Source organism: Myotis lucifugus, unplaced genomic scaffold (genome assembly GCF_000147115.1).
Source record: "Myotis lucifugus unplaced genomic scaffold, Myoluc2.0 scaffold_0, whole genome shotgun sequence".
Classification (NCBI taxonomy): domain Eukaryota; kingdom Metazoa; phylum Chordata; class Mammalia; order Chiroptera; family Vespertilionidae; genus Myotis; species Myotis lucifugus.
Genome location: NW_005871048.1, coordinates 36,355,133 through 36,378,776, shown reverse-complemented (window position 1 = coordinate 36,378,776; position 23,644 = coordinate 36,355,133). Strand labels below are relative to the sequence as shown.

Genomic DNA, 23,644 nt, shown 5'->3' with positions numbered 1-23,644 from the left:
TTACATATTTATAGAGTATCTTAAGGATACAGAAGAAAGAATAGCATTAGTTATCTCTGGGTAGACTGGTTAACTAAGGACAGGTATAGGAGAGAGACTATAACTTTTCACTATATGTCCTTTATGCCTTCTAAATTTTAAGTCTGTGCATATATTATCTATTTCTAATAACATTTTGTTAATAGTAATATTAACATAATTTACATTTAAACAAAAAGTAAAATGCACTGTGAGAACAGAGTGCCAAGAATAAATATCCCTCAATGAACATGTTTGGAAAGCCCAAAGGCCATGCACTAAGAAAATCACATAGATGGTCTTGTCTCTTGGTTTCTCCAGTTTGCAGTGCCCCTGGTTCTTGGCATGGTGCTAACTGGCTATAAGCTATGCTCAGAAGTCAGGATACCTGTGTTTCAATGCTTCCCTCAACCTGTTTTTGGTTCAGTGCCTTTGAAATGATAACTATTGCACACAAAGGTTAAGCAATTTTAAACACTCTCTAAATGCTTAACCGTTGCAGTAGAGATAAGGATGGCAAGAGGTCTTTCTTAGAAAACCTGAAATTCACTAACTAAATGTGGTAAGTTGTGGTTGGTGTTACTCATTGCCCCATTTACTACCCTGAATAGTCCAGAAGGAGATAGACTCAAACATCAGAAAGAATAGCCAAACTTTGTTACTTTAGATGCCAGCTATGAAAGTATTTTCACAATACATGTGGAAACTGATCTGGAATGGATTTGTTTCTACCATATCTGAGTGAGGCGGGGGGAGAGGACCTTCTTAAAAGCCTGTAAGGTCATATATTGGACTTACAGATGAGTGTTCTCCTAGTTGCCAGTAGTCATAAGCATAAGTCATAATCACTCTCAGAGCTAACTACTAAAGGGTGTCCCAAAATTCACGCAAGAAGTAATTTTGATAGAAAACACAGGTTTATAATTAAAAATTGTAAATTTTTTATTGATTCATAAAGTATACTGTATAGGGGTATTTATGGAATAGCATATTGGGTAAATTGATTATCATGTCGCGATAGTGAGCACCATTAACTGTTATTGCCTGAGCAGCCGCATTTTCGAAGAATGGTCCGATGATGCCTCCAGCCCAAAATCCACACCAAACAGTGACACGTTGTAAATGCATTTGTTTCTCAACAATCACTCGTGGATTTTCTGAACCCCAAATGCGACAATTTTGTCAATTAACCAAGCCATCAAGATGAAAATGAGCCTCATCGCTGAAGATGATTTTGTTCGAAAAATCAGCATCCATTTGTTGTTGTTCCATAATCCATTCAACGAACTCTATTCACTGTGCGTGGTCAGTATGCTTCAGTTCTTGAGTCAATTGAACTTTGTAAGCATGAAGATGCAAATCTTTCGTGAGAATATGCTGTAGAGAGCTTCTTGAAATGTCCAATTCTTGACCATGGTGACGAAATGATGTCCCTGGACTCTGAGCAACACTCTCACGAACTGCTTTGATGTTTTGTGTTGAACGACTTGTTGAAGGACGGCCAGAGTGTTTAAGCACTAATTGATCCAGTCTCCCTAAATTTTTTAATTAATCTCTTCACAGTTGATGAAGTTAAATCACTATTCCGACCATATTTTGCACGAAAATTTCGAACTGTAGCTGCCAAACCTTCATTATTTTTAAAATATTGCTCAACAATGAAAACGCATTGTTCTTTTGTGTAGTGCTCCATTTTTAATAACCCTGAACTGTCAGCTGTCATGCTATCTTTTTTTTTGTTGGCAACACTTTACGGCACAAATGGCGTAAAATTCAAATCTTGCATGAATTTTGGGACACCCTTTATCACTGCGTTAACAATCATCAAGGTTCCAAGCACACAGGAAGCCCATTCTCTGAAAGAAGCATCTTCAGTTTAGTGTTGGTTTTGTTTTGTGTGTTGGTGTATGTGTGTGTGTGTTAGGAGGAAAGGGTCAGATTAAAAAAAGAAGATGAAAGATTTCTTTTAGCTCTCATATTCTCCAACTTTCAGAAATTGATAATCTGGATAAACAACGGCTTAGGGCCAACTCGAATTGAAACTCCTTTGACCCCCTCATCCTGTCCATTGTTTATCATCTCCTACCTCCTTAAAACCAACAAGGCAAGAGTAGAGAGTGGAAATAGTACCATATAAAGAGATTTTGGAGAGAGAAACCAAGATGGCGGCATAGGTAGACACCTGAAATTGCTGCCTCGCACAACCACTTCAAAAATACAACTAAAAGACAAAAAGAACATCATCCAGAACCACAGGAAGGCTGGCTGAGTGGAAATTCTACAACTAGAAGGAAAGAGAAAAGCACACTGAGACTCAGAGGAGGTGCGGAAGTAAAATGCAGAGGTATGGAGGCGCGCGCGCGGAAAGGGCTAGCAACTGTGGACACTGTTGTCTTTTTCAATCGGGAGGGAGACACGAGCTCCTGCCTGCTCTGAACTCCAGTTCCGGGCGAGTCTCTGGGGACCCAGACTCATACCGGCAGAAACTGGACTATCTGGCAGCGGGAAGAACTCGAGGGAGGCTTTCTCTCAGAGGTGCTTGCAGCTTACCGCGGGACACTGAGACCCGGGGCCTCTTAGGGCAGGACTGAAGATCAGCCATAGCTGTTTGCTCCGCCCTGTTGATTCCCTGAGACCCCGCCCCACCCAAGCCCTGCACAGAGGCTTTTGCATATGAATGACCTGGCCCTTTGCAATCTAAAATTACCTAACAAACTGCAGCTGGGTCAAGAGACCCAGAACAGCCAAAAGAAGGCCCAAGGCCCCACAGCAGCTTGCATTGCTTCTCAGCTGGGCCTCATCTGGGCACCTCCAAATCCCAAACAAAGAAGAGAAATCTGCAGATCTCTCCATAGCTCCTGCTGGGTAGCCTTAGGTAGAGGCTAAATTAGCACCTCCTTAGAGATCCAAGAGCCAGTGTACCCAGTGGTCAGAGTGGGACCATCCAAATTACAACTCCTCAGATCCATAAGGGACACACTCAGGGGGCAGACTCGGTGAGCACCAAAGCCCCACTGAAGCAAGTCTTGCCCCAGAAGGGTGTCTCCAGCACAGAAGTTCTCCCACCATAGACACAGCTGATTCTCACAGCCAAATTGCCTGGAGGTCAATTCCTCCTAGTGATACCAACTACAATCAAGGCTTAACTACAAGAATGTGCACAAAGCCCACAAAGGGGTGCACCAAGAGTGTCCACCGAGGTAATTGGGGAGGCTGAGCCACTGGGCCCTATAGGACACCTAGCACACAAAGCCACCTTATCAACACAGGGAAGCAGCCAAAATGCGGAGACAAAGAAACAAGTCACAAATGACAGAAATGGAGGATATAGAGTTCTATATCAAACTACTGGATATAGAGTTCAAAACCACAGTTATAAGGTTTTTCAAGAATTTTCTAGAAACCGCCGATAAATTTAGTGAGACCCTCAATAAATCTAGTGAGACCCTCGAGGATATGAAAAAGGACCAAATAGAAATTAAGCATACACTGACTGAAATAAAGAATATTATACAGAGATCCAACAGCAGACTAGAGTATTGCAAGAATCAAGTCAAAGATTTGAAATATGAAGAAGTAAAAAACACCCAACCAGAAAAGCAAAAAGAAAAAAGAATCCAAAAATATGAAGATAGTGTAAGGAGCCTCTGGGACAACTTCAAGCATACCAACATCTGAATTATCGGGGTGCCAGAAGAAGAGAGAGAGCAAGATATTGAAAACCTATTTGAAGAAATAATGACAGAAAACTTCCCCTACCTGGTGAAAGAAATAGACTTACAAGTCCAGGAAGTGCAGAGAACCCCAAACAAAAGGAATCCAAAGAGGACCACACCAAGACACATCATAATTAAAATGCCAAGAGCAAAAGACAAAGAGAGAATCTTAAAAGCAGCAAGAGAAAAACAGTTACCTACAAGGGAGTACCCATAAGATTGTCAGCTGATTTCTCAACAGAAACTATGCAGGCCAGAAGGGAGTGGCAAGAAATATTCAAAGTGATGAATAGCAAGAACCTACATCCAAGATTACTTTACCCAGCAAAGCTATCATTCAGAATTGAAGGTCAGATAAAGAGCTTCACAGATAAGAAAAAGCTAAAGGAGTTCATCACCACCAAACCAGTATTATATGAAATGCTGAAAGGTATTCTTTAAGAAGAGGAAGAAGAAGAAAAAGGTAAAGATAAAAATTATGAACAAGTACATATCTATCAACAAGTGAATCTAAAAATCAAGTGAATAAAAAATCTGATGAACAGAATAAACTGGTGAATATAATAGAATCGGGCATAGAAAGGGAGTGGACTGACAATTCTCAGGGGGGAAGGGGTGTGGGGGGTCCCCAAAGATACCGAACAAAAATCTTTCTCCTATGGATGGGGGAAGTGGGGGGGGGGGGGGGGGGGAGGGCGGTAAGGGAAGAGGGTGGGGTGGGAACCGGGTGGAGGGGAGCTATGGGGGAAAAAAGAGGAACAATTGTAATAATCTGAACAATAAAGATTTAATTTTTTTAAAAAAAAAGAGATTTTGGCATAGCATTTTTTGTGTATGAGATCACACAAAAGTGCACATCAATCAATGGATTTTCAGAAAGTGAACGCACCCATGTAACCACCAAGTTAACAGATCAAGAAACAGGATGTTGCTGTTGCACTTTGTCTCACTTCTTCATTCCTTCTCCTTCCTTTTCACACAACCTAAGCCTTCATGTTCACACAATATTTATTATATACAACTGAATTGCATTCATGTGTTCTGTACTGAACTTTTTACATCATACACCAATTTCTTAAGCAGTTCTAAGCTAACTCTTTTCAATCATGCTTAAATATATCAACCAATGTGACCACTGTATTTAAAATAGTCATATTGTATGACCAAGAAGGTAAGAATCTAGATAAGAAAGTTTTATATATACATAGCTTTTAAAAAGTGAAACGTGTACATAGTTTTTTAAAATGTTAAGTTAAAGAGGCATACAGCGAAAAGTAAGTCTCAACACCTCCTAGAAATACTAGTGTATTAGGCCATGCCACAACTTACCTCCATCCTAAGTAGACATGTTTGCATCTCTTGACCTGACCCCTTTGGCCAGGGCTGAACGGATTATGTTTGTGTTGTACGATGGTCATTGTCTATTGCTATATAATCCATTTCATGATCTTCCTCTGCTCTGCTCTGTATCACAGGAGAGGTCAAATCCTATAAACTACATGTCCCAGGCTCCTTTACCTCCTTAGCTCCAGTTAGGTTCAGCAAATGGGAGGTGCTGGTAAGAGCCGGGAGAATGGGAGGAAGAGAGAAGTCAGGGTGTTACTTCCATTCATTCTGCTTTGGGTAGCATCTTCAGCAGCATAGCTGTATCTCTTCTGTGGTTCCAGCTCCCACTGGCAGCTCCTCTGTCTATGGTCCAAGTATCACCTTGGCAGCCCCTCAGGGCATTCCTTCCTGGTTCTCCAGGTTAAGTTCCCTCCTTTGACCTACCTGTTAGAAGTTAGTCACATGGAGAGGCCCATGGAGAGACAAACTCTGCCAGCCCCAGCTGTTACAGTCACCCTTGGTGAAAAGCCAGACATGTGAATGAAGAAGCCATCTTAGCTAGTGAGATGACCAGATTAAGTGAGGATCACTTTTTAAAAAACCCTACCTTTTTCATATGACACAACTAGTTTTTAGTAATCATTATGAAATAAAATGAATAATAATGACCAGAAGAGAAATTTAAAGGGTGAAAATATTCTCCTATAATAGTAAGAAACAACAACAAATGAATAAGAAAAATAGACATAAAATAAATACTATAGTACAAAAAAGCAAGAGGTTAATATTTTTAAATTAATGTTTTTTAAAATATATTTGAATTGATTTCAGAGAGGAAGGGAAAAGGAGAGATAGAAACATCAATGATGAGAGAGAATCATTGATCACTTGCTTCCTATATGCCCCACACTGGAGACTGAGACCACAACCTGGGCATATGCCCTGACCAGGAATTATACCATTTCCTCCTGGTTCATAGGTCAACACTCAACCACTGAGCCATGCTGGCTGGGCAAAATTAATGTTTTTTTAAAAAGGGAAATATATCTACATATTGAGCTGTTGCGATAAATTGGTCTACTGGCTGTAAGTAATAAAGTCACCTTTTCTGTTTTTAAGCCTTAAGCTTTGCAGTGACTTCACTGAAATGAATCTTCTTCATATATTAATGTTCAATAGATGGCAGAGCCAGATTTGTCCAGTTATCTTTGCACATAGTTGATTGCAGAACATTTTAAGCTTTTAATTTCTAAAGCTTCTTTTACATGACCAACAGATGTACCAGTAATTAGAAAAAGACTTTAACATAATGATAAGTTTGGCAGAGATTCATAAAAATGTCCTTTAACAACAAACTCCAGAAATTGCAGTACTGTCTACATCTCTGTTCCCTTGGGAACAACCATAGTAACTTTCAAATATCTCTTAGTTAAAATTTTTCCACTGAAATATCCTTATCAGAAAATCTATCATACATTTCTATTATATACTAGAAGCCCGGTGCACAAAATTCATGCATGGGTAGGGTCCCTGGGCCTGGTCGGTGATCAGAGCCGATCTGTAGGGCAACCGGTGGGGCAACTGGGGAGCCCCTGCTGGCACCCACATTGGCCGGCCTGGTGCCGCCCACTGGATGGCCAAGCCCCCACCACTGCCGCTGGTTGCCTCCCTCTGCAGGGTAACTGGCGGGACAATCAGGGGGCCGCCGCTGGCATCTGCCTTGGCCCTCCCCTGCCAGCCTGATCTCACCCCCAACTGCTTTCCCCTGCCAGCCTGATTGCCCCTAACCACCTCTGCCTCGGCCCCCGCCATCGTGGCTTTGTCTGGAAGGATGTCTGGAAGAATGTCCGGAAGATGTCCAGTCTAATTAGCATATTACCCTTTTATTAGTATAGATAATGTAGTATCTATAAACTACTGGCCTATTCTAAAGATTCACTGATGGCAGAGAGAAGACAGGATGATCATTTTAATTTTTATATGAAGATCATCAGACAAAAGGATAATTAACTGAATTTTTGGTTCCCTGCTTTTTTGAGACCTTGGCTAAAGGATGCTATTTCCCAATTGAAACTTTCTTCTTTTCATAGCTGCTGTGTTCCCTAATGTCAAACTTTCTTTTTGCTCAATTCAAATATGCACAAAATCCTCACACTAAAATTCCCAAATCTAATCTGTCTCCTATTCAATGTCCCACACAGCTTACTTTAAAATATTTTTTTCTGTCACCTTTCCTATCTGTAGAAAAGGATAAAGACAGGTTAGTTAGGATGTGACCATTAGTAACGTAACATCCATAAACATTCTGAGAATGTGTGGACTGGAAATGCTTTGACAGTTCCAAGCAGCTTTCCAAGCTCAAGAGAAGCAAGTGTCCGACATTCGCCATCATATCCTTGAGAACCTTTTTCTAAGCTGTAGACACGGCTCCCGCAGACTCTAGGGTGCTTTCAGGCATGCCAGGTGTTTGCTGTTCACAGCCGACACTAGTCCTGGGCCCACGCCTTTGAGGCCTGAGTACATGGTTCACCTCCCAGAAGCTTCGGGTTTTAGGAGGCTATTTTGAGTCAGGGTTCTCGCCTAAGAACTGGCTGCTAGCCGTCGGGAGTGAGAGCTGTAAGGACGGGTCTTTCACCCTCTCCGTCCCACTCAGGGCCCCTCTGCTTGTCAGGAGCTCACCTTGCCCAAGGCTCCAAGGCTTCTCTTTCCACATATCTTTTCATCTCCAGCTTTTAGTACTGATCAGTTTACTCTCCGGGGGTTCACAGTTCAAATTTATGCGGAGAAAAATCTGGTTAACTTGGCTCATCTTTCCATTGCCAAGTTGTTTGTAGGTCATAGGTCAAACCTAGGCCACACAGTGGCTGGGTGGAAGTGGGGTGCTAGGGTGACCTGCAAAACCAAATAGCACCTAACACATAACAAAGAAGGAATGGGGCAACTTCTGAAGGAAATCAGGATGTAAATTTCTTTTATATACTATGGATAGGGTTTCTTTAAATGTTTAATATTCAGCTCAACATTCCATGCTTTTATTGATTTGTTTTAGTGCTATATTAACTGTATGACATGAATTCAATGCTGTACTTTCATTATTGCCTCTTGTTATTATAGTGTAAAAAAAAAAAAAAAAAAGAACCTAGAAGAGCCTATCTTGCAGAAGAGGAATTCAGAGATAGTAAGTGAATATCCCAAGGTAACAGGGCTACAGAAAGGCAGAAAATGAGAATCGGGATCTCTTGATTCCCATTCAACATCATTAACCAGCACCTAATACCAGAACTAAGATATAAGGTCTGGATAATGCTTGATAATTAGGAAATGTTTGTTACCAAGAGGATTTCCTCCTTTTCTTATTTAAGAGGACATTCCAAAGAGAAATAAATGGCATGTTGAGGTGTTCTAATATATAATTACTGTTATGAAACACTTAAAATGCAAACTTGACAGCTTTTCAAAACTTGCAAGAAATTATTTGAAAATGTGTAATAATTACAGAATCTTATCACGCTTTTTTGAATACCTAAGAAAAGTTCAATAAATGTGTAACAAGTATATAATAAATTATAAATGATCAACTACCTTTTATAAAAAATGTGACTTACTCAGTCAACTAAAGCCAAATAATTTCAAGAAGTATATCAAAGATGCATTTCTAAATGAATTTGTTTTCTTGCTGTACACAACTTTTAAGCTCTTGTTTGACCTGATTTGTCAAATACTTTGTGAAATGATATTCAGAACAGCACAGAGTGATGTCAACTTACATTAATTCTTTCCCAAAGAGAGGTGTTCAGTATTCAAACTGTGTTTGTACTGGCACAACCTATTTATATTTCAGCTTCATTTCAGAAGGTTTACAAGTATCGCTTCATTTGAAAGACTATTCTTTTTTTGCAATTTCTCTTCTAAAACAACCTTTGAAAGGACAATAATAATGTCCCATAAAGCTGCTTTCAGGGAAGTTATTAAGAAAATAAATATTTCAGAGAACTGCATAAAACGTTATATATTAATATTAAATTATACTATTTTCAACAAAGATATATTATGAGAAATTAAAATTATTCCTTATCAACTAAGAAAATATTTCTCAATGCAGTAAATCCATTAACAGTATTGCATGTTTTTATGTAAAACATAATTTATTAATTTGTTTTCATCGAATAAAAACCATATGTATATGTTCCTAAAATTCTGCTAATTCTTTTAATTCTGTTGTAACAATGATTGTATATTAATTAGCAAATGCCAAGATATTTTACTGATTGAATTTTATAAGAAACAATATAGGATAATAAAAATGGTCATTTCCAATTTCTTCATTTGAAACAACAATGGCAAGCACTAATCAATTATTCTATCTTGCTGAGGAAACGGGAGAAAGATTTTAAGATTCTAAATCTGGATTTTGATGATTTTGAAATGAATCCTTGGTTTCCTGTTCCCACAAATCAATTATAACTTTGAGTACAGTCATGTAGCAACCATAATTCAGTTGACTGCTGAAGGTCTTTTTCAAATTTTGTCCTTTCCACCTTTTTTCTGAAGTCGGTTTCTGGTTGGTTCCGTCAATACCAAGGGTTCTTGAATGATGATTGCTGGGTAATGTTTGCCTAGTAGTTCAACTTCCACTTGTTGTCCCACCTTACTCAGCTCTACGGGGACGTATGCAAAAGCCAGGCTCTTCTGGATGCTGTAACTGTAGCTTCCAGAGGTCGTGTTGCCAACCACCTGAAAAACAAGACCCAGCGATCTTCAGCAGCCGGGTCACAGCTCTGTGCTCCCCTCCCGATGGAAACACGTTATAGACTCAACTCACAAATAAGTCTGTGGGCATAACACCAGGAGGAAAACTTCACTTTTTTGAGAAAAATTAATGAAAATGTACAAATTCTGAAAAATAATTCTCAAAGTATATGTCTATATTACTTTGACATTTTTTATTTTTAAATAATAACATCTAGTGTTTTAATGCCTGGCAGTATTTTGCTCCTTTCATGCCAAGAAATCTAATAGGAAGAAGAATTTAAATTATTGCCATACTGTTTGATAATAGAAGAGAATTTTTTTAAAGTTTAAATGAAAATTCTCTTCTATTATCAAACAGTATGGCAATAATAAGTAAATGGGGAAAAAATCTAAAAACCCAAATGCAAACTTAGTTAACTATCCCTGAGGGGGTTCAGAGAACGTGCGCAAAATGGTGCTCAATTAAACTACTTATTAATATATAGTCAATGGGCTCTAGTTGGTTGCTCAGTGATTAGAGTATTGGCCCATGGATTGAAGAGTTTTGGGTTCGAGTCCAGTCAAGGGTACATACCTTGTTTGAAGACTCGATCTCCGGCCCCAGGCAGGGCACATTCGGGAGGCAACCAATCAATGTGTCTCTCTTACATCAATGTTTCTCTGTCTCTCCCTCTCCTTCCCCTCTCTCTAAAAGTCAATGGAAAAAGTATCCTCGGGTGAGGATTAATAAAAAAACAAAAAACAAACAATTATCTCTCTCTCTCTCTCTCTCTCTCTCTCTATATATATATATATATATATATGTATATATATATAGATAGATATATAGATAGATAGATAGATAGATATAGATATAGATATATATAGTCAATAGGAAGTGAATATTCCTTATGACTTACAACTAGCATTTAACAATTCCAGGCAATTGCTAGGCACTTAAATAAATGTTAACTTTTACCCTCTCTAGCTCTACTCTGTACATTCTAGAGAACTAGCAGAGGCCTAGTTCCAGCCTCGTCAAGGAATTAACAGAGATACAAGAAAATATAACACGAAATCAAGACTGTCAACATAATGAAGCCAGGATTTGTTCTACACTTTCAAGGAGGTGAAACTAGATAGGTCGAGATGGAGGATGACAACTTTTCAGGATGAGTGGAGACATAGGCAGGAACAATCCAAATTAAGGAGGATGAAACAGGATAACTTGGGAAGGCAAAACAGAACAATACTGGACAAGGAATCAAACTCAGGAGAAGAAAACAAAGCTTTAAGCTACAAAATAAAGAAATAAATCTATAAAACAATCCTGATTAGAAGATAAGAAGATTAGTGGAAACCAGATCTAAAGGAAAGGTTGAAAGGGAAGGAAAAGCAGATTAAAATGTAAATACATATGTCAGGTTAAAATGCCACATTTATAAATGTAAAAGGAAGACAACAAAAGCAAAACCTGGTTTTCAGCCCTGCTCCACACGGCTTCTCCTGGCTGCACACATGCACGAATCCTCCAGCCTCCCAGCCCAGCCCAGAGAGCTGGTGACCCCAAACATTCATGGACCTGCATCAGCCTGGTGGTCGTTCAGCTGCCTCCGCAAGGAACCCACTAGTCAACCGTCTTATGAGAGTGTATCTAGTCTTTTAGATGCTACACTTTTATGACCTTAAATATAGACTCCTATCTCTGCAGCCCTAGTTGTTAACTATCTCGTTGAAATCCCAAATCAGAAGCTCTCCATATCATTTCCCAACTTGTTATGGTGAGAACTGGTTGGTTAAAAACAAACAAACAAACATCAATGTATTCGTTAGTAAAGGCTTCTCTCTTGCAGATTATTAACTGCCCGAGTATTGCTGAGATAACACACATTTTCTCCTTTAGATCATAGATAAGTGATCTAAGACAGCGATCTGGGTCAGGGAGGTTGGAGTTTTAATCATTGCTTTCTGAAAGTCTTTCTTGGTAACTTCGGTTTCACTTCCCAGTCTGTAAAACAGAGATCTGTGTCTGGATTCTTGGGAAAGTTAACCTGACTTGCTTGGGCGTCTTAAGAAAACAGGAAGAGGCCTGGGCAAGTCCCCTAACTCACGGGGACAAAACCCCACAATCACTCTGAGACTGTGTACACCATTTCCTCAGGACTTCCTAGCTCTTAAAATCCCAGCAGTGATTTCTGCATTAGTAAGTTAAAGAAATAGTATATTTATTTTGTGAATGCTATTTAAAGACATTTATCAAATGCTTTGCTTTCTGCTACTTTCATTTCTCCTTTAATTTCTCTCTAACTGAGGAGTTAGTAGCCCAGAGTATTTTAGAAGTCTGGCCTTTCCTTTTATCCTATTACTAAACAGCCAGGAAAAGATTTTATTCTAGCATACATCTTATGTTGTTTCTACCTTAAAATCCTCCAGATTCAATTAAATTCATTGCTTGTTTTTTATCAGCAATTCCCAAGACCAACCTGCCCACACCCTCTGCCTAGGACACACTCACTCTCATATTCTTTTGAAATCAAACACTGGCCTCCTTTTTACCAGTGTGAACAAGCCTCATTCATTTTTACCCTTTTCTCATTCTTCTCTTATGAGACTTGAAGACACCTCTAACTGACATAGAGAAGATAACATGGTAAATGGTCTTTGAAAGCGGTCACATAATTTAAACTGGATGCTATATTGTAGTGTTTTTGCTGCATTTTAGTTTATGAATAATGAAAAATATGACTTTCTAAATTCTCAAACTTACTTCTCCATAAACTTCTTCTTCAAAACTTACTTATCAGCAAAGCTGCTTTTATAACTAATGAAACCCCTTCCCATTCCCAACTTTGGGCCTTAATTTTTTTAAAATATATTTTACTGATTTTTTACAGAGAGGAAGGGAAAGGGATAGTTAGAAACATCCATGAGAGAGAAACATGGATCAGCTGCCTCCTGCACACCCTCTACTGGGGATGTGCCCGCAACCAAGGTACATGCCCTTGACCGGAATGGAACCTGGGACTCTTCAGGCCACAGGCCGACGCTCTAGCCACTGAGCCAAACTGGTCAGGGCTTAATTTTTTTTTTTAAATAAACCTTATTTAAAATTATAATCCCTCTGTCCAGCACTGCCCTTCTCCCAGTTGGGCTTTATTTTCCCTCAGGGTACTAATCACTCTCTGACATGCCACTTATTTAATTTATTATGTTCATTGTCTCTCTCTCCTTCCCCTGGAATCTAAACTCCATATCATTCTTGCCTATTTTGTTCACTGCAGCATCCCTAGAATATTGCTGGCACATAGTAAACACTTGATTAAAACTTGCTAAGTACATGACTTCATCTCTACCCTATCTCTCTAAGTGGAAATATTTGCAAGAATGGAATGGCAAATACCAAAGGCTGTAAAATTCCAGACAAAGTTGGGAAATAAAAAGCAAAAACGATTTCGTATCATTCTAGAGTATAAAGAGTATCAAAGAGCGTGGTCCGTGACCCTATTAAGCACCAAAGAGCAGACAAGTGATATCAGGAAATTTAAGAGATATGTTATCAATAAAGGACCCTATAAGTAGATTAAGCAGAGGGCATACAGTAGGAAAGATGAACAGTAGAGCATGTAAACTCAGTGCACAGATATGGCAAAGGAAGATTCAAAACCGAACTTGGGCTCCCCAAGGTTTCCTCCCCCCCCCCCCCCCCGCTTTGAGATATAATTAACATGTGACATTGTGTAAATTTAGGGTACAGGTGTCCAGGTTTTTTTACTTTAACTTGGGTATCATATTTAAGATGGCTAACTGTCTGGTTGAAACTGGAGGAAGAGCCTATTAGGAAAAGAGGGCTGGCAAAGACGTTTAGAACAGAAAGAAGAAGGGGAAGCAGCGAGGAAAGAGTAGGAATGGTTCAAACAGAAGAAAAAACTCAGCATAATTCTAGGTGAGGGGCTTAAGAAAGAGCTGGAGATCTGAGAAAAGTCTGTTGGCTTCATAGTGTCTAATAACATCCACCTGCTACTCGGATTACAAGAGCTGTGGGTATATAATTAGTGCTGCAGAGTATACAGTGGGACATCAGCAGAGGCAGAGAAGAGAGTAAATTGGGGTATTCAGCGTGGCTTAGAATACAGGATAAGCAATTCAAGGACCAACTCTACCTGGGTCAGAAATCAGCTCTATCAATCACGAGCTGTATAACCTCAGACAACTTACTTCACCTCTCTGAGCCCCAAAGCCTCATCAAAATGATCAGCCTCATTAAAATGAAGATGATCATAGGTATCTGGGAAGGGTGTGGTAAAATCAGATTGGAGAGGACATAAAAGACATCCAGCACATAGTAGGAACTCTGTAGATGTTAGTTCTATGTCCAGCTGACCCACACCCCAGTCCATGCCCATTTCTTTAGTAATCCAAAGGCCGATATTTGATCCCACTGCCTTCCCCACCTCCAGTGCTCTTTTTTCCCCTGAAAAGATGGGGGAAATGGAAACAAATATTAAGTAGGCTGCAGTGCATGGGAAAAAACCCAGGCATGGGCTCTCTTAGATGTTGGGTATTGGCCAGGCAGACACTGTTCAATACGGACCAGTTGTTTAAGTGAAGGCCCTGTGTCCACCCCTTGGTCTAAGCTGAGTTACCTCCATCTGCCTGGTAACACCAGCAAAATCTTGAGCCAAATTGGGTTTTACAAATAGTCATCAAAGTGGTGGAAATGAAGTCTCTCAGTGAGTTACCTGATTTTACTGAAGTAAGGATGAAATGTAACATTCCAAAGTGAGAAGAAGGTAATTTTACTCTTCCTGAAGAGCCAAGTGGTTTCTACTGTCCACTTTACTTTATAAGGTTCTACCCTTTATTGTCATAGAAGCTTTCATTTGGAATTTTTTTTCTGTTAATGTGATAAGGTTAGAATCGCCTTCTTCTGAAAGAAGCTAAGTCAGAATGCCAAATTCTTTATATAAAACTAGAGGCCCGGTGCATGAATTCATGCACCAGTGGGGTCCCTCGGCCTGGCCTGTGGGATCAGGCTGAAACCAGCTCTCTGATATCCCCCGAGGGGTCCTGGATTGTGAGAGGGTGCAGGCCAGGCCGAGGGACCCTGCTGGTGCACGATCGGGGCTGGGGAGGGATGCGGGAGGTTGGCCAGCTGGGGAGGAACCGTGGGAGGGCTCCAGGTTGTGTCTGGCCCATCTCGCTCAGTCCCAATCAGCCGGACCCCAGCAGCAAGCTAACCTACCAGCTGGAGCATCTGCCCCCTGGTGGTCAGTGCACGTCATAGCAACTGGTTGAGCGGCCTTAGCATATCATTAGCATATTATGCTTTGATTGGTTGAACAGCCAACCAGACGACCGGACACTTAGCGTATTAGGCTTTTATTATGTAGGATTTATCTCTTGCATTCACAAATAGGGATGTGGCAAACAAGTAGATGACTTTACCCTCTAAATCATACCTTCCTCATTGTGTAATGTATTTCATGTTCTTGGGTTTATTTTCTTTAATCAAAGCACATGAATTTTATGTTTTCAAAAATGCGTAGCATTTTGTTTTTCTTTTAGTTAATTGATTTGTTTCTCGAATGTCAGCTGAGAAATCAAGTGTGTCGTCTCTCAGAGAGATAAATAAAGAGCAAAAGCTCTAAAAGGAAACAGACAAGGAGAGTTTCCCTTGTAGAAAAGCCACATGGCCCCTGCATCCAGGGCCTCAGCACTCACCTTGCCCTTGTGCCAGATGCTTTCATTTCCCTCCGGATCCACATCGTCCGTGGCCAAGGTGAGGCAGACCAGTCTCCGTTTCAGCCCCTCGGCTTTAATCTGTTTCAGTGCTTGCTTTCCTATGAAGTCTGCTGGCTGCAGAAACCCAAGATAATGATGATGAATGAATGCTCAGACGCTGTGACAAGGTTAGAGATGCAAGCATTTAAATTTGTCTTTGCTATTTTCTCACCAATTACACATTCAATAAAAATACAGATTGGATCAGATGTCTAGACAAATATTTCTTAGTCCTCAAATGACAATATCAGCCACCTATTCCTTCTGAATAAGTTAGACTTAAGGGTACTAACTTGTGATAACAATTTTACCAGAACCACACGAGGCAGAAAAACAGAAGGTGTGATATTGCGATGGTGGGTTATGAAGTGACCCTTGTACCTAATGGCTCTGGATGGTGGTCCTGGCTGGCAGTGAGCAAAGCCCTCCTCTGTTTCTACGTGCAGTAAGCCTTTTACAAGAAGGAAATTCACTTTTTGTGATGCCAAAAACAACCGCAAAATGCCTCACGTCTTCTCCTTCTTTGGAATAATGGTCTGGGGAACGTATTAACCTATTGGGTTGTACTCATTAACTCATCTTGGAAATTTGTCAGACACAAAATTAGACACAGACATTTTGATCAAAGAGCTTATTCTCTAACACTGAGCTTTTCCACCTTTTGTTTCTCCTTCCATGCAACACATGACAGATGACATTCCTATTCCTGACACATCCCTCTGGGCACACTCAGGGTTATTCCCAATGCAAGGCGAGTGAGTGAGAGTGACTTGTTCCAAGGATAACCTTGAATCCAATCTTATATGTGAAAAAAAAAGAGTAGGAATCATGCAAACTTCAGGACTTTTACATCTATTAATAACACCTTACAACAAACAGGTGAGCAATGACTCCTCAGTGGAGACACTTAGCAAATAAAGGAGATACAATTCTATCCAACCAGAATGCCAGGTAAGTGTGAGAAACCAGTCAGGGGCTAAGAGCAGGAAGAGTGCAAAGGATGGAACGCTGGGGTGAAGAGTCCACCTTAAATGTGCTCAAACAAGCATCTCCTGTCTTATGGGGAAAAGGGGAATTTGTGACATACAAATCACATCTCTATGGATGAGATTTAATTAGAGTTACAATGTGGAAAATGAAATTCTCAAAAACAATTCTCATATACAGACTACTCTCAAAAGAAAAGACAGGGAACAACAACTTAAATTTTTTCATTGGCCAAAGAAGAGAGGAAACAACATTTCATGCCAAAAATGTCCTCTGCACTCTTAAATTTAAGATTTTTAAGAGAGCTGTATAAATCCTAAATCCAACATTTAGGATTTATGCAGCTCTTCCTGCACACACAACATTTTGGGTTGGGTGCAGTAAGTCCCCTTAACCTCTCAGTTAAGCAGCGGCAGGGTCCGCACACACTCTGCCTGAGACTCCAGTTCCGCCCTGTACTAACTCAGAACTTCTAGGACAGGACAACAAGATATGATTTCTATGGATATTGCAACTTTAAATTGCTGACCTGCACTGGAAGCTGGAGAAAGTTTACATTGGCCAAGGTTAAAATAATTGCAAAATGAAAGCCCAGTTCTTTCCCCTTTCCCAGTGTGATCCAGATGGTGAGAACCAATCATAAAGCTGCATTATGAAACCAGAGGAAATTTCAAAGAAGACTAGACCCCATGTTATTTAAGACAGGACTGCTAGGGGAAAACAAAACAAACCCATAGGAAGAGCTTGATTTGTTTGAATTCATGTGTAGGAAAAATTTATGATTAAAGTCATAACAAACCAATGTTCATTATAGTTCAAACTTGGATATCTAAACACAGAAAGAACTCAATAACAACAGCAACACGTTTTTTCTATCTTTTTAAAAGAAGACTTACATGACAAGGTGTGCTTTTTAGAGTTCCTGTATGGCCTCACACTTTGTGTGGAAAAGCTCTTATAATAATAAGAGAGGCTAATGCACACTACATAATATGATTTATGGAGTGCCAGGAGATGGAGGAGGAAGAGGAGGAGGAGGAGGAGGAGGAGGAGGAGGAGGAGGAGGAGGAGTAGGAGGGGGAGAATTGTTGTTGTTTCTTTGTCTCCTGTTATGAAATCTGAATCTTTACTGTTAGAGATTCACTTAGATCTTAAAAGTTTGGGTTCTTCCTGAGTCCCTAGTAAATAATTTTCTTTTAATTATTTACTCAACTGTTATTATTGCCCTGCTATGTTTCATATACTGTGTCAGGCACGGGGTATTTGGAGCTAAGTAGAACATGGTCTCATAGTTTCTGGGAGGCCCTGCTAAGATGTGACCTCTTCCCTCCACATCATAACAGGCCAGGTCTTGAAATGATCTGTGTCTCCTCAGTTTTTGAAAAATTTATCTTTACTGTTGACAGTTACTGATGCCCCCCTTTTTTGTTTCAATACATCAGAGGAAAGGAGAACAGTTTGAGATTACGGGAAACATGGTAGAACAGGATACATTATAGCATACAAATCAGCTACACCAGTTTGAAACAAGACTCAATGCTGGTTCTGTTTGTTCAGTGGGAGTGTAAAAATCACAGCATTTTATAAATTTAAGACAAGAATGTCTAATGTGTGAAGGCAGAAATGCAAATAAGCAGATGCTATGATAGGGGTCTGTACAATGGGGGCTCAGGAAAGTGTGATCGCCCGGCCGGCATGGCTCAGTGGTTGAGCATTGACCTGTGAACCAGGAGGTCACCATTAGATTCCCAGTCGGGGCACATGCTCAGGTTGTGACTTAATCCCCAGTGTGGGGTGTGCAGGAGGCAGCCAATCAATGATTCTCTCTCATTATTGATGTTTCTATCTCTCTCACCCTTCCTCTTTGAAATCCATTATGTATGTGTGTGTGTATATATAAAATAAAATCTATGGATGGATGGGGGGTATATATATATATATATATATATATATATATATATATATTTTAAATAGTATGATCAGTTCTGGAGTGGGAGAGTGGGGCTGGGGTAGCATTCTATCAACAACAATTTTGTAGAAGAAGTAGTTTGAACTGAATTGTTAAAGATGAGATTTCATAATGGCTATTATCTGCATAGCCTTTCCTAAAAGTCCTTGCACTTACATTATAATTTGATCTTCACAAGAACCCATAGATGGTGGATTTGGGGTCTAAGTAAATGAACTTGGCTAAAGAAATCAACAAACTGGTTAAGAATGAAGCTGTCAAAAGTCCCAGCTCTATTATTTTCATCTACTATGAGGGCCTCCACGCTGCCACTTAAGCCAATATCTGCTACACCTTTGGGGGGGCTGTGAGAAAGTTGGCCACAACCAGAGCTTTCAGAAATGGGTCCTTTTGGGGGTGCTGGATGAGAGCTGTGGGGCAGGTGCTAAGGGGTTGAAGGGAATGAGATGCACTGGAAGGGGAGTGTAACTCAATTTTTGCCAAATTCATAATTTTACCCAAGTTTAAGCAGGGACATGAGGTATCAACTAATCACAAAAAATAGGAAAAGGGGAGACAACCCCAGAATACTCATTTTAGAAGAGAAAAATTGAAGTAATAAGCAGTAAAAAAGAAATAATAATAGTTACAATTTATTAGGCACTTGCTATGTGCTAGACACTGTGCTAGTTGTACCCTGAGGGTTGTACATTCACGAGCTCATTTAATCCTCATGATGTTCCTATGAGAGAGACAGTTTTACCCCAGTTTATGGAAGAGAAAGGCCCAGCAAAGTTAATGCTCAGTTACATGGCAACATAACTCAGCACCTTTAGATTTCATCCATATACTAGAGGCCCGATGCATGAAATTTGTGCACAGGGTCGGGGAGGAGAAGGGGTCCCCTCAGCCCAGCCTGCACCCTCTCTAATCTGGGACCCTGCGGGGGAGTTCCAACTGCTGGTTTAGGCCCAATCCTCTGGAATATCCCTCTCACAATCTGGAACCACTGGCTCCTAACTGCTCACCTGCCTGCCTGCCTGATCACCCCTCACCCCCCCCCCCCGCTGCCGGCCTGGTCACTCCTAACTGCCGCCCCCTGGCAGAATGGTTGCCCCACACAGCCTGGTGTTTAGTCATTTGGTCGCCCCTCACTAACCCCCCTGCTGGCCTGGTCACCCCATGCAGCCTGCTGCTCAGTCGTTTGGTCAGCCCTCACTAACCCCCCTGCTGGCCTGGTCACCCCACTCAGCCTGTTCAGTTGTCTGTTCGGTCGCGACGGTTACTTAGATAGATAGATATTATATAGATAGATATTTTATTAATGACCGTACCTGGAGACTATCATAGGCAGACACAGCTGATATAAATACTCAAAAGAATATTTCTGTTAAATTATTCCTAGGTAGCCCAAACCTATTTTGAAATATATTCACTACACAATATTTTTGTACTACATAAAAGGATTTGAAAATACCCTGAAGGTTAATACTAATGAAATTTGACATCTACATCTACATATCCCTGAATTAGGAAGTGATCTTGTCAGCAATATTATTCTCAGACATGGATGAAAACAATACTGTAATAAACAAGAGAAATCTAATTAAATATAAGGAACACACTTATAACACAGAGAAGAAGGGACACCTGCCTCTCGAGACAAGTCTCCCTCCCAAGCTAACCTGGTGCCCGATGGGAAGATTTAAAGTAGGGCAATGGCATTTCATTCTCATTTTACGGGGCTTTCCTCCCAAGGAAATTATTAATTATGAGTGAGAGAGGAAAATATGTCTGAAAGTAAGTGCTGTGATTGAAACTGGTGCTTTCAAGATGACCCGAGAACAGAAATACATTTCTTTAATGAGTCACTGCCAAATTAATTATATAAATAGCTATTCAAGTCTTTGCAAAACATAAATTTCTAGGGCACTGAGACTATGGCTTAAAAATAGCTTTGGCTTATCTTTTTAATTTAATATTTTTTTAAAAATATATATTTTATTGATTTCAGAGAAAGGAAAGGGAGAGAGAGCTAGAAACATAAATGATGAGAGAAAATCAGTGATCAGGTGCCTCCTGCACGCCCCCTATTGGGGATGGAGCCCAAAATCAGGGCATGTGCCCTCATCAGGAATCGAACCATGACCTCCTGGTAGATAAGTTGAGGGTAAACCACTGAGCCACACCAGCCGGGCCTATATTTGTCTTTCTTTCTTTTTTCTTTTTTAAAAATATATTTTATTGATTTTTTTACAGAGAGGAAGGGAGAGGGATAGAGAGTTAGAAATATCGATGAGAGAGAAGCATCGATCAGCTGCCTCCTGCACACCCCCTACTGGGGATGTGCCCGCAACCAAGGTACATGCTCTTGACCGGAATCAAACCTGGAACTCTTCAGTCCCCAGGCCGATGCTCTAGCCAGTGAGCCAAACCAGCCAGGGCTGTATTTGTTTTTCTTGATACTAATACCATACCATCTTCATTACTGTAGCTTAAATCAGGTTTAGTGATAGTCCTGAAATTTTGCTTTTCAAAGTTGTTTTAGCTATTTTATGTCCTTTGAATTTGACAAAGGAGGCAAGAACATATAATGGGATAAAGATAATCTATTGAACAAAAGGTGTTGGAAAAAAATTAGATAGATACATGCAAAAAAAAAAGCTAGACCATCTTCTTACACCATATACAAGAATAAACTCAAAATGGATTAAAGACTTAAATGTTAGACTCAAAACCATAAAAATTCTAGAAGAAAACATAGCAGTAAATCTCTGACCTTTCTCGTAGCAATATTTTTTCTGATTTATCGCCTAGGGCAGTGATGGCGAACCTTTTGAGCTCGCTGTGTCAAGCATTTTGAAAAACCCTAACTTAACTCTGGTGCCGTGTCACATATAGAAATTTTTTTATATTTGCAACCATAGTAAAACAGACTTATATTTTTTTTGATATTTATTTTATATATTTAAATGCCATTTAACAAAGAAAAATCAACCAAAAAAATGAGTTCACGTGTCACCTCTGACACGCGTATCATAGGTTCGCCATCACTGGTCTAGGGCAAGGGAAACAAACAAACAAAATAAACAAATGAGACTACACCTAACTAAAAAGTTTTTGCACAGCAAAGGAAACCATTAACAAAATGAAAAGACAGACCACTGAATAGAAGAACATGCTCACCAATGATACAGCTGATAAGGGGTTAATATCCAAAATTTATAAAGAACTTATAAAACTCAACACCAAAAAAACAAACAGACAATACAATTAAAAAATGGGGAAAGGACTTGAATAGACACTTCTCCAAAGAGGACATACCAATGGCCAATAGACATATGAAAAGATGCTTAATGTCACTAATCATCAGAGAAATGCAAATTAAAATCACAATGAAATATCACCTCATACCTGTCAGATGGCTATCATCAATAAATCAACAAACAACAAATGTTGGCAAGGATGTGGAAAAAAGGAAACCCTCGTGCACAGTTGGTGGGAATGCAGCCTGGTGCAGCCACTGTGGGAAGCAGTATGGAATTTCCTCAAAAAATTAAAAATGGAGCTGCCTTATGACCCAGCAATTCCACTTCTGGCAATGTACCGGAAGAAACCCAAAACTCTAATTAGAAAGAATATATGCACCCCTATGTTCACTGTACCACTATTTACAATAGCCAAGATTTGGAAGCAGACCTAGTGCCATCAATAGATGAATGGATAAAAAAGCTGGAATACTATTCATCCATAAAAAAGAAGGAAATCTTACCCTTTGCGACAACATAGGTGGACCTGGAAAGTATAATGCTAAGTGAAATAAGCCAGTCAGAGAAACACAAGTACCATATGATGTCATTTATATGTAGAATCGAATGAACAAAATAAACTAACAAAAAAATAGAAACAGACTCATAGATACAGAGAACAGACTGACAGCTGTCAGAGGGGTGGGAAACTGGAGGACTAGGTGAAAAAGGTGAAGGGTTTAAGCAAATTAATTTTAAAAATAAAAACAAAAATAAAAGAATGCTCTGATGAACATAGTGTGCAGAATGCTGGTAGCCTCTTTGCAATATCATTACAATATAATTCCATTTACTGGGGGAGCACGGTGGCAAATATAGTTTGCAAGTAGGAAAGAAATCATCATATAATTTAAAAGAATCATACTCCCAATGATTCTAATACACAGTCAAGACTGAGAGGCACTGAAAATTTCCTGCCTCCTCAATTCCTACTACTACTTACCTAAAATATCCCCAACAGAGTTGGGTACTTTTACCACTATAGCATATTAAAAATTTCTTTCTAACCTGTTGTCTGTCAACATGATTTATTTCCACTTTGATTTTTTTAAAGTGCTAATATTTATTGAATACTTAGGAATGTAGTAGGGCTGGTGATAAGCTCTTTGCTACAATATCGGTTTTCGTTTTATTTTGCTTCATGAATAGTTATGCTTTAAATAATTTTTCTACAAAGAGAGACCCTGCATTTTCTAGAATCAACATTGTCTTCTAACTTGTGATTAATATATATTACATTTCATTCCATTCCTCTGGTTAGAAACCCAAGACAGGAAAAGACAGGGAGAGAAAGAAGGGGGTGGGGGATTTTATAGAAAAAATATTCTGATCTGCTTAAACACGTTACACTTAGTACTTGATTCTCTGTGACTCTTGGCTGAGGTTCTCTGGAAATGGACAAAGATTCAGTAATTCCAAAAGGAAAATTCCAAGAATACATATGACTCCCCTTTAAGGCGGCTGATGAATGCATTTGCTCTTGATGAATGCATTTTTTCATTTCCAAGTTAAAAAACACACACACACATTTTCCCCCCAAAAGTAACTTCCTTTGGAACAAATTCTAATACCAGTAAGAACAATAGTATGAATTGTTTCAGCTACAGGGGTTTTAGCTGAGGAGATTTAAAAGTACATACAAGCATTCTTTATTTTCACCTGCATCACCGTTCTGGTTAACGCTTCCTTCCCAGGCCCTGTGCTCACTCTCCACAAGATGGCACTGTTTTGCTCAACTGAACTCCTGCAGGCCATACTGTATTTTCACAATTAATGTTAGGAATGTTTCCTACAGCATTAGTTCCTGAAACATCAAGCTTCACAAGATC

The 23,644-nt window shown here is 39.7% G+C and overlaps 1 protein-coding gene across 2 annotated transcripts in view; it reads right to left on the bottom strand.

Moving 5' to 3' along the window:
* Nucleotides 1–9,066: 9,066 nt before the first annotated feature.
* DMGDH (dimethylglycine dehydrogenase) overlaps nucleotides 9,067–23,644 on the bottom strand; it is a 93,993-nt gene continuing 79,415 nt past the window's right edge. For both annotated transcript variants that reach the window (XM_023750443.1, XM_023750446.1), the window contains 2 exons: nucleotides 15,513–15,647; nucleotides 9,067–9,794 (listed from right to left, as the gene is read on the bottom strand). In XM_023750443.1, coding sequence (XP_023606211.1) covers nucleotides 9,579–9,794; nucleotides 15,513–15,647 — 351 coding nt within the window. In that variant the 3' untranslated portion in view covers nucleotides 9,067–9,578. The remainder of the gene's footprint in view (nucleotides 9,795–15,512; nucleotides 15,648–23,644) is intronic.